The 12,226-nt window shown below is 40.8% G+C and overlaps 1 protein-coding gene across 1 annotated transcript in view; it reads right to left on the reverse strand.

Moving 5' to 3' along the window:
* LOC134347086 (ephrin type-A receptor 5-like) overlaps window positions 1-12,226 on the reverse strand; it is a 328,980-nt gene that overhangs the window by 14,878 nt on the left and 301,876 nt on the right. Inside the window, exons 13-15 of the mRNA XM_063049198.1 lie at window positions 10,698-10,907; window positions 6,476-6,625; window positions 4,201-4,394 (exon numbers count right to left, since the gene is read on the reverse strand). Of these exons, the coding sequence (XP_062905268.1) occupies window positions 4,201-4,394; window positions 6,476-6,625; window positions 10,698-10,907 (554 nt within the window). The remainder of the gene's footprint in view (window positions 1-4,200; window positions 4,395-6,475; window positions 6,626-10,697; window positions 10,908-12,226) is intronic.

Raw genomic sequence — 12,226 nt, forward strand, 5'->3', positions numbered from 1 at the left:
CATCAGCACTGAGTCCCTTTGGTGAACAGTTCAAAATTGAGAGATTGAAATTGACATGAAGGTGCTGTTGGGGAGAGAGTTCCAGAATTCTGTCTCAGCAAAGGGGAAGCTGCAGTGGTATACTTCCAGGTCAAGATGCTGTGTGACTTACAGAATAACCTACAGACTATAAGACCATAAGACATAGGAGTAGAATGAGGCTAATTAGCCCATTGAGTCTATTTCACCATTTGATCATGGCTGATTTATTGTTCCTTTTAATCCAATTCTTCTGCAGACCAACAACCTCTACTTTAAATATACTTAATGAACTGGCTTTGACAGCCAGCCGTGGCAACGAATTCCACAGATTCATCACCCTCTGGCTAAATAAATTCCTTTTCATCTTGATTCTATTCTGAGGTTATGCCCTCTGGTCCTAGACTCTATTACTATTGGACTCTACTCCACTGCTATCTTTGACTATTGGGAACAGTTTCCCAGGATAGAAATGTCAAAAATATTGATGTTGTCTCTCCCACTATTGGAGACATTCTCTCCACACTCTCTCTATCTCAGTCAGCTTTTCAGTATTTGGTACTTTCAAAAAGATCCTGCCCCCGCCCCCCCCCCCCCGCACAATCTTCTAAACTCCAGCAAGTACAGGCCTAGAGCAATCAACTGGTCCTCATACGTTGACTCTTTCTCACATGCCTGTGCACATTTTGATGAACAAAGCACTGCCATTGATATATGTCATCAGATTGCTGATTGACAGCTGACCAATGGAGTGGTAATTGGCTGGATTGGATTTGTCCTGCTAACTGTGTATAGAATATAACCAGGATATTGTCCACATTGTCATATGGATGTAACTGCACTATAACAGTTTGCCTAGATGTGTGAAAAGCTCTGAGCACATGTCCTCAGTACTACAGCTGAGATGTTGTCTGATCCCATAGCCTTTGCTGCATCCAGCAATCTCATCCATTTGTTGATAGAATATCAAGCAGCAGGAATGACAGAATAGTTTTGTTAAATTATGGTTAGGGTAAACAATTAGAGCCATTTTCCCAGGATAGAAATGTCAAAAATCTTTGAGGAATTGACTTGGATGTAGTGTGAGAGAGGGAAAACTTAAAGGAGATGTGCAGGGTGGAATGCACTACCAGGGTGTGGTAGAAGCAGATAGGACATTAGCCTTTACAAGTCACATGAATATGTAGACAATAGAGGGTTATGGGTCATGTGCCGGCTGAAGAAATTTAGTTTAATTTCGCATCATTATCAGCACAGATACGGTGTGCCAAAGAGCCTTGTCCTGTGCTGAACTGTGTGACATTCCATGTTCCATGGAATTGTGCAGACTGACTTTTCTGATGATGGGAATGTCAAGAGGAAGTGAAGATGGACACCTCTCTCACCCTTTCATCACTTCAGTCTGAAGACTTATTAGTGGACGAGTCATTGCTTCTTCTGACTGCCTCCATCACATTAACTTCAAAATCTTTGTCTGCATTTTCAACATTTTGCAAAAGGACACCTCCACGAGCTGTGTTTCCTTCTTCAGCACTTTATCTCAAACCTAACCTCTGAACATGTAACTATTCATTCCATTCCCACATTCTTGTGCTAATCACAGACACAGCTCACCACCATCAGATTCCAGAGTTGTTGAATTCCTTTCCGATGTCCTTCTGCCTTGTCTCCTGTCAGCTTCATCTTCAAACCTACTCACCACTCTTAGTATTCATGAACATGCCAGCTGTCCTCCTTTAATCTTCCAGCTGAGTTCACAGCTAGCCCCAGTAAATTGCTTGGGATGAACCATGCCATGGTGGCTTAATATCCATGGAGTTTACAGGATAATCCCAAAGGCTAAGCGGATCCTGAGCAATTTGGAGTGGTATGAATTTTGATGTTGATTTGAAGCTTCAGATTTAAAAAAAGGACAACTGGATAAATCAACTGGTAATGTAGCAATTCATGCCAACACTTTACAATCCCAGTACGAAGATTGGGGCTCAATTCCCATCCTGTCTGTAAGTTTGCATGTTCTCCCCACGACCATGCGGATTTCCTCCAGGTGCTTTAGTTTCCTCCCATGTTCCAAAAGACGAACTGTTGGGGCTGGTGAGTTGTGGACATGTTGGTGCCAGAAGAATGACGGCACTCTCTGGCTGCCCAGCACATTCCTTGCTGATTTGATTGATACAGATGATGCATTTCACTGTATGATTCAATGTACATTTGACAAACAAAGCTAATTAATACTGAGCGGACACTGGTAATCGAAGCTCTGTCTTTCCATATTGCAGATGGGCAAATTCTGAAGAATAAAGGCCAAATGACTCTTTTCCAAATCTATGAAAGTTTTGGTGAACTGAGGAAATGCCTCATGCAGACACACTCACTTTTCCCACATCTACTCTGCTTAAACTGAAAATGATGGTAAAAAACCCGTTGAATTTCACACCCAAATATGATGATTTCGGTACGTGTATCTAAGAGGGTTTGGCACATCACCAAAAAATCTAACAAACTGATGAAAGTATCCTGACTGAGACTGACAATCTGTTGTACTTCATTGAGATGCCTCATGAATATTCAGAACTACGCTTTAGTTTTATTTATTTGTTTTCAGCTCCATCATCGCCACATTTGCTTTCAAAATGGATTGCGCATTGTTCCCGTGAGGCTTCAAGAACCCAAGTTACACTTGGGCAATGCAAAAACAAAAGGAAACCACAGATAAGAGAAAATCTGCAGATGCTGGAAATTCAAGCAACACACACAAAATGCTTGAGGAACTCAACGGGCCAGGCAGATACTGCCAGAGGGTCTTGGTCCGAAACGTCGACTGTGCATTTTTCCATAGATGCTGCCTAGACTGCAGAGTTCCTCCAGCATTTTGTGTGTGTTGCTAGGAAACCACAGATATGGGAATTCTAACAGGAGGGGATTATTTTTATTTACTGCTGCAAAGACCTCAATGTGGCATTTTTCCTCATTTTGCATCTGACATATTGTTTTGCATCCACAATTATTTTGTCTGAGCAGAGAGGCAAAGTCAGTGTTCTTTTCAGTGCTCTGAATATCTTGCTGCCTCTTACAGTAGCAACTAATATCTGAAGCTTGAAACAACTGAATCAGAATCACCTTATTGCCAGGATATGAAACGTACCAGAATTGATGGTGGTTTGGTGCCAAACATAAAAACCAGACAATACCGTAACAGGCAACACTATAGCAACCAATAGTTTGTAAGACAATAGTGCAAACAGCCATGAGCAATTAACAATTAGCAGAATGTCAGTAATCAAATTTCAATAAATGTGAACATATGAACAGTTTCAGTAATTATCAACAAAACAAGGAGAGCAGAAACAACCATTTAACGGATGTTGTGCAGGGACAGTAAGGGTATTATACCTGAGTGAGTTTTGTTGGGAAGCTGAATAGCTACAGAAATGAATTTTCAGAGAGGATGTGTAGTCCTGATGGTGATGGAATTGTAGTGTCTATCATCAGAGCAAAGCATAGGCTCTGGCCTGTGCTTGGATCAATTTTACAAGTGCAAAGAGCAGGTTGGCATCCGCACTCATTAGCTGTGAGGATCAAGAGGCTGCAAGCACCCGGTCCACAATGCATCAGCCACTGCAACTCACCTCCAGAAAAGTTAGTGACCGTGCAGCTGTCACTGGCATGGGATTTAAGGTGGACTTACTAGCCCTTAGACAAGTGATGGGTTGCAATGGCGTAATATTCTGTCAGCCATCTACTTTCTCAGGAAAGGTGAGATGGACTTCTCTGACGTGTGTAAGATTTTATATAATAATGATGCTACGTAACTGGAAGTTGTGCTGCTCAGAATCAAACAGATTATTAATAACTCAAGTGTAAAATATTACCACTTGTAACAACAATAGTTGGCTATTTTCAAAAGAAAACTCAAATCATCAGATAATATTGTCCAAAGGAGGACAGTCAAATTGACAGTTTCTGAAACAGTTGCTGAAAGGATATAGTTCTCTCTCCTATCTTTTCTTTGTAAATTTGTATTAGTTTACAAGTATCAAGCCAACACTTCTTGGAAAGTTAAAATGAATCTACTTCATCAAATCTTCCACATAGTGAAGACCAGAGAACGGCAATCCCTCATCCAGCCCACTTTTGCCAGTCACATCCAAAACAACTGGAAGTGAATGGTAATCAACATACCTTGTGGAGGCATTAACCAGCATCTTCAAGCTGCACGGATTACGAATCATTTTATCTAAGATGCTAACTATTTCTTCAAACTTGGGCCGGCTGTTGCGATCCTTCTGCCAACAGTCAAGCATCAACTGGTAAAGAGTGGCAGGGCAGTCCATGGGAGTAGGCAAACGGTAGCCCTCTTCCACAGCCTTTATCACCTGTCCCAAAAAAAAAACGGCATTTATCCAATGATGACATGAACTCCACATCACAATTTTCCTCTCATTCTTTTGATGCAATCATGATGAAGGCTGTTAATGGGAGGACTACTTTCACAGAAGCTTAAGAAGATCAGCAGAAAAGAGAAGCTTAATCTGCTGCGCAGGTTGACTCTGTGGTTAAGGCGGCGTACGGCGTATTGGCCTTCATCAATCATGGAATTGAATTTGGGAGCCCAGAGGTAATGTTGCAGCTGTTTAGGACCCTGTTCAGACCCCACTTGCAGTACTGTGCTCAGTTCTGGTCGCCTCACTACAGGAAGGATGTGGAAGCCATAGAAAGGGTGCAAAGGAGATTTACAAGGATGTTGCCTGGATTGGGGAGCATGCCTTATGAAAACAGGTTGAGTGAACTCGGCCTTTTCTCCTTGGAGTGATGGAAGATGAGGGGTGACCTGATAGAGGTGTATAAGATGATGAGAGGCATTGATTGTGTGGATAGTCAGAGGCTTTTTCCCAGGGCTGAAATGGTTGCCACAGGAGGACACAGGTTTAAGGTGCTGAAGAGTAGGTACAGAGGAGATATCAGGGGTAAGTTTTTTGCTCAAAGTGATGAATGTGTGGAATGGGCTGCCGGCAACGGTGGTGGAGGCGGATACAATATGGTCTTTTAAGAGACTTCTGGATATTACAGGGTACTTAGAAAAAATAGAGGGCTAAGGGTAAGCCTAGTAATTTCTAAGGTAGGGACATGTTCAGCACAATTTTGAGGGCCGAAGGGCCTGTATTGTGCTGTAGGTTTTCTAAGTTTCTATCAGAATCAGAATCGGAATCAGGTTTATTTTCACCGGCATGTGACGTAAAATTTGTTAACATAGCAGCAGCAGTTCAATACAATACATAATCTAGCAGAGAGAAAAATAATAATAATAATTAATAAAATAAAACATAATAATAAACAAGTAAATCAATTATGTATATTGAATAGATTTAAAAGAATGTGCAAAAATAGTAATACTGTATATTAAAGAAAGTGAGGTAGTGTCCAAAGCTCCAATTCCATTTAGGAATCAGAGGGCAGAGGGGAAGAAACTGTTCCTGAATCGCTGAGTGTGTGCCTTCAGGCTTCTGTACTTCCTACCTGATGGTAACAGTGAGAAAAGGGCATGCCGTGGATGCTGAAGGTCCTTAATAATAGACGTTGTCTTTTTCAGACACCTCTCCCTAAAGATGTCCTGGGTACTTTGTAGGCTAGTACCCAAGATGGAGCTGACTAGTTTTACAACCTTTTGCAGCTTCTTTCGGTCCTGTGCAGTAGCCCCTCCATACAAAACAGTGAAGCAGCCTGTCAGAATGCTCAGCATATCTCCAAACAGTGTAACACACTTCTGCAGATGGACTGTTGAAAACATCCTGACTGGTTATATCATAACCTGCTACGGAGCTTCAGTGCACAGGAATGCAAGTGGTTGCAGAGATTAATGGACACAGCATGGTCCATCACAGACACAGCTTTACTCTCCTTTGACAGCATCCACAGGAGGACGCAGCATCTATCATCAAGGATCTCCTCCATCTGAGTTATGCCTCCTTGTCACTACTACCACTGGACAGGAGGTTCAGAAGCCTGAAATCCCACACCACCAGTTTCAGGAACAGCTAAAGCAACAAGTTCTTGAACTGACCTGCACAATTCTAACCCGAACTCAGCACTACAGGCTATTTCTTGCACTACTGCAAACCTGCATCTTGCTTTTGCAACCTGTGTTCCATTCCATAATATATTTTAGTGTATAATTTACATTCTACAGTATGTGTTGTTTGTACCTATGTGCAAGTGATGCTGTTGTAAGCCAGTTTTTCATTGAACCTGTACCTCACTGTACTTGTCCATGTGACAATAAACTCAACTTGAAGTGACTTTGAATGCCTCATGGCTAATTTGATTGAGACATTTAAAAATAACATGAGATGCCAGGGATAATGATGGAAGAAGGTATTTAAATTAGCATTCAGTGATTTCCAGGCCAAGCGTTTTCTGCCGTGACAGCCCAGACATTCTGATGCTCAGGAGTACTTACATCTTGATTAGTCATTTCCCAGTAAGGTCTCTCTCCATACGACATCACCTCCCACATGACAATTCCGTAACTCCAGACATCACTGGCTGAGGTGAACTTGCGGTAAGCAATCGCCTCAGGAGCTGTCCATCTGATTGGGATCTTCCCTCCCTATCCAGAAAATGGAAGAAATTATCTTCAGTGTCTCAGGATATCTTTCTTTTCATAAGAGGCATAGAAATAAGATGTAAGAGCTGCAGCTAAGTGGAACTGACAGAAGACAGCTGAACTCTTCAGAGCAAAGCCCACATGCAATGGCTGACTGCCTGCTAATTGGGTGTCTGATTCTGTGCAGATATCCCCAACCTGAGAGACCTGACTCATTGATTAAGCTGGCTGAAGAACAGTCTGCAACAAGACACAGGAGGAGCTTAAGATGCACAGAAATAAACTTCTCTCATTCGAAAGCCATGTCCACAATGTTACGCAAGGGGCTACAACAATAGCAAGGCACAGAGGGAAATGGTCCTAATGCGGGCAAATGGGATTAGTATAGATAGGCAGCAACTATAACACCAATGCACTTGAGTCCTGGGGCAAGTACAGAGTTTTGCAGCTGCTCCTGTTTCCTGATGAACTGATACTGACAAGAAATTGGAAAAAAGCACTTCTATCACTCCATAGATAGTAAACAAACAAGACTAATTCACTGTCTGTGTTCTGCTGATAAGTCCAATATTTGTGCAGCATTTCTAAAAGCATCCAAAAATAACATTGTCTGAAAAATACTCTGATTCTGACAAATTGCATCTTGTGCTTACTTTCATGAGATAGGGAGGAAAATAATTTACGTTTATTGTCTTATCATATCTATGTGTACTTCAAATTGAAGGAAATTGTAAATCTAGTTCTTTAACATAAACTAATAGAACTGCCTCTGCTGTACAGAGCAAGCAGATGTCAAATTGGATGGCCTGTCTAGACTCTCTGATCAGCAAGATGTGCTGTGGAACTGACCAACTGACAAGGCAGTCAGAGACTTGGATTAATGTCACATCTGAAGTCTGCATGCAGTTTTCTTTGCACCCAAGCATCAATACAGATGATATGAGATCAGCTGCTAACTTTAATCAGCAACACACAAAAGCATTTGTAGTCGGGCCTTTTGGTGGTACATTATTGTTCTGCAAAAGTATATTCAAACTCCGCAATGGACAGTCCCTAGCCCGGCTGCAAAAGGAGGAGGGTTGGACATGGACTGGCAAACCCAACTTTTTAAAAACCTAGAGCTACAAAAATGTCAACCAAAGCCCCTGGGAGAGGAAAGACAACTTGAAAGACTGGTCCAGGACAGAGGACTGTGAGCTGCTTTTGGTGGCCTATGCCCCAGTAGGGGTGATGGTCTTAAGAAGAAGAAGAAGTAGTAAATGAATAATGAAATTTCCTCTTGCAGATATTTCTCAAAGCTTACGTCCAACGAGTGGCAAATGTCAGAACTATCACTGATCCAGATGTAAGCACAAAAATCTATGCTGTCCACCCTGTACACTACTGCTGAATAGCTGCACTTGTGGAGATACATCTTTCAGATCTTAAAACAAAAATTTTCTGCCCTTTGAGTCACATATGATAGATTGATTGAGACGGTTCTGAAGAAGGCAGGGTGAGTTATCCCAGAGTGATATTCTTCTCTCAATTCACATTATGAAAGCGGATTACTTGGTCATTATCACAGTACTGGGAAGCTGATGTATGGGAATCGATTGAGTGTTTTCCACAATATTAGGGTGCAAAGACTTCAAAAATATTCCATGGATTACAGAAGAGCTTGGGGATCCTGTGGGGAACAGAAGATATAATCCAAACAGAAGTCTTGTTTTTTTTTTGGAGACCTGAAAATGCTCCTGGGAAAGAGTCCTCGTTAACGTTCTTCCCTCTCTGCTCTGATGTAGGGATTTCATCTGAACTGTCAACAATTCCTCTCTTCCCAGAGATGCTATCTGACTCACTGAGTCCCTCCAGAGATTGTTTGTTTCACCAAACACTAGCATCTGCAGTCTTGTGACTCCAATCCCTTTAGGTCTCCTTGGGAGATGTGCGTAAGAAATGAAGGTGGGATGCTAGGAATAAATCGACTTGCTTTGCTCCCACTAAGATGCTCTGTCTGCAGCAATTGGAAATACAGATTCTGCTTTTGAGAAGTATTGTGGAATTTCTGGAGGAAGATAATACAAGTGGAATTTGGTGGAACAAGACTCCTTTTCTTTACCTGATCCTTTTCATAAGGAAACCTGAAAATTTCAGCTACTTCTTTTCCCTGATAATTAAGCAGGGGAAACCCATTTCTAAGTAAAAAAAAATGTACATACATTTCTAATTCTGGAACTCTAATTAATGAATGTTCTGAAGTTCTGACATGTAGTTGGAAATAATTGCTTCAGTATCATATGCAATTTCAGTAAGACTGCCCATTGGGAAAGAAGTCTTTACAATTTTCCTCTGTTCGCTGTGACTGTACAGTCATGTAAAGTTCCACAAGTTCTTGTCCACCCACTTCTTACAGATCTTTATCTCCTATTTCGCTGTTACCAGAATGAACCTCTTGTATGATAAGATGGACACGACCTCACAATCCTATTTGTTCTGATCTTGAACTTTATAGTTTACCAGCACTGCACTTTCTATGGAGCTTTTACACTTTATTTTGCACTGTTGTTGTTTTATCTTGTTCCACATCAATGCACTGGGTAATGGTTTGATCGGTATGAACAGTATCCAGGACAAGATTTTCACCATATCTTACTATATATATCAATAATAAACTAACACTAATACCAATATTAATCTTCTGTCCAGAGAGAAGCAAGTTAACTGATCCATGTACCCTTTCTACAGATATTAGATCCCTGGTTATACTGGACACCCATTACTGAAGAGAAAAATGCAAAGGCAGATGTAGTTTATCCTGTCCTCACCATTTCCAATAAGAAAAGAAAATAGAGGAAATACTCAGCAAGAATTTAATGTTGGTAATAAGACAACGTTAATCTGTTTCTTTCTCCACAAATGCTGCCTGAGCTGCTGATTGTGTCCGACATGATGATAATTTCAGATTTAAAATATTTGAACATTCGATGTTTGCTTTTCATTCTCCAGTGCTTTTGTTGTCAAAATGGAAGAGATTGATCCAGATGTCTATCATTTTTACTTCTGTGCTAATTAATTTTAATTAATTTTACACTTCTCTCAAGGCTATTATTGTCCAATATTATTTCAAAATTTAAATTATTTATAAAATTAGGCAATATTAAATAGATACATTCACCGTTAAAATGAAACAACCATCCAAGTTTTCAAAGAAAAAAAATAAACATCATGATATTTACTAGTAATGCTTTGTGGTAAGATATGTTGGCTACAGTAATTAAATTGTCAGCATTCCATCCTGACATCAGGCAGTGATTCAGACTCATTAGGATGTAAGCCAGCAGAATGCCTATTTAATCAACATTATGTGTCTGTGCATAGAATGGATGAATGCAGAAATACTTGCCCCGTGCAACATAATGCATGGCATAGTGCACAGGCATCACTGCTAAATGCTTTCCTCAAATTAGACTAAAACACCTGTGAGCCACAGCCACACAGACAGCAGAGGAACAGTAATAACTATGGAATGCATGGGCTTCAAAATCAAAGAATCCTTCCAAGCTCCACCGGACATAAGGTCCATTTCATTCCCTGGTTAAGGCATATGTTTGACTACTCTCCTGTGTGATGCCAGCTGGTTGTGTGTCACATAAATGCAAGTCCTTGTTGCTATATGAGCTGTTTCAAAATAATCCCTTCAAATTTAGCACTTCGATCCTTGCTAAATTCAGTTGGCTTGCAAATTGCTTGTGCACCATCTGTAAAATCTAAGTTCCTGTTTTCTTTGCTTTACTCCATTTTAGACCTTCGGTTTCTCATTACAGGTAACTAAGGAATAGAACCTGACTTTTACTGGTTAATCAGTATTATGAGAGCAACCAAAGCACAATTGCCTGATAATCTTTCTCCTTCCACCCAACAGTCACATATAGGAAAGTAAAGCAGAGTAAGTTAAGATTAAATATGCTGTATAACTCCAATTTTCTCCGATGATATCAATTATAGACAAAGTCTAAGATATCCCCTCTTAATGTTGTTTTTTTTTTGTCGTGCCACATACTATGCAAAGAAAGACAACAATCGACCCACGCACCTTTGTTGTGTAAGCAGCTTCTGGGTCATCTTCCAGCACTCTGGAAAGACCAAAATCGGAAACCTTACTGACCAGGTTACTGTTGACTAAGATGTTTCGAGCAGCCAGATCTCGGTGGACATAACCCATGTCTGAAAGATATCTCATTCCCGAGGCAATTCCTCTCAACATTCCCACCAGCTGGATTACCGTAAACTGGCCGTCGTTCTTCTATAGGAAGATAAAGAATTGTGATAAGCAAGATGTAATTTTGTAAATGAATGAACCAATTCTAAACTAGACATGTGCTGTTTAATGGATCATGTTAAGCTTTCATCTACTAACAGTACCAAGGTTAATTTGTAGGTTGAGTTAGTGGTAAGGAAGGCAAATGCATTTCATTGAGACCAGAGCTGAACAGGCTAAAAAAAAGTCTGATTGGCTCACATTTTTTCACTCATGGAACAGTGCAGACTTCATGGGAAAACAAAAAGAAAAACTAGGTAATATTTCAAAGAACAGTGTGAAATAACTCATTTTTATCTCACAAATCAATACTGTTTTTTTTATCTGACCAGGATGGTCAAACAAACATCAAAAACTTTTCATTCTTCAAAGTAAAGGAATTCTTTGCATCGAAATAAAGAGGAATGCATGTATTTCCAGTCTTGAATTCAAAACCAGTGAAATAATGAAGAACATTTTATAGGCTGACATCCCTTAAGGAAATGAAAGGCACCAAAAGAGATGAACTGGGGAGAGACCAGGTCCAATAGTAGCATTTCAATCAGTCAAGGCCAGGGCCTGCAAATAGTCAGTCATGCTTAGCATGTTATACAGTAATATTTGTGTGTTGGAATTTGGTTCTATAGCTCTTTGGTTCAGGGACGACGCTAAGGTGGTGCTAGCTGGGGCTGTAGCTCCAGCAGAAATTGCAATAGCCCCACCATAGCACCACCAAGAAATTAACTGCAGCTGCTTTGCTTTCTCTATATAGTTTTGAATACAGCTTGTTTCTCCAGTTGATCTAGTGAAACAGCGCCCCCAATTACCATAGCACCCACGCAGCAATAAAGTTATAAACGCTGTCAGATCCACCTACACTTCTGCTTATTCGTTCGTTGACAATGTCTTGCCGTTGCTGTCCTCAGATCAGTTAAGCTGATCTAAGATCACTTAAGGGTGGTGATGTCACTCACTCTCACTCACGCGAGAGATTGATAGTATACATCCAGGTGCAGATCCGTGGTCTCGCGAGACTAACGGATGCTCCATGCACATATTGTGCTTTTATAAGCGAGCGTGGGCCTGACTCGTGCGTTATTTTGGCAGGTGTGAAAAATGGATCGATTTTTAGTCAGGAAACGACCTCATCCAGAGGAATCAGTGGTGTCTCAGCCTGAGCATGTCTTAATTGAAAGTGACATGCAGAAAGGAGTAATTGGGGATGAGGACGACAGCAGTTCATCGAAGGAGTGTGAGGGCGAAGTAGAAGAACAAGAAATGGAGCGGGATTCGGAAGAGAACATGGATGAAGCTGCTCTTAGTGC

Source organism: Mobula hypostoma, chromosome 5 (genome assembly GCF_963921235.1).
Source record: "Mobula hypostoma chromosome 5, sMobHyp1.1, whole genome shotgun sequence".
In the NCBI taxonomy this organism is placed as follows: Eukaryota; Metazoa; Chordata; class Chondrichthyes; order Myliobatiformes; family Myliobatidae; genus Mobula; species Mobula hypostoma.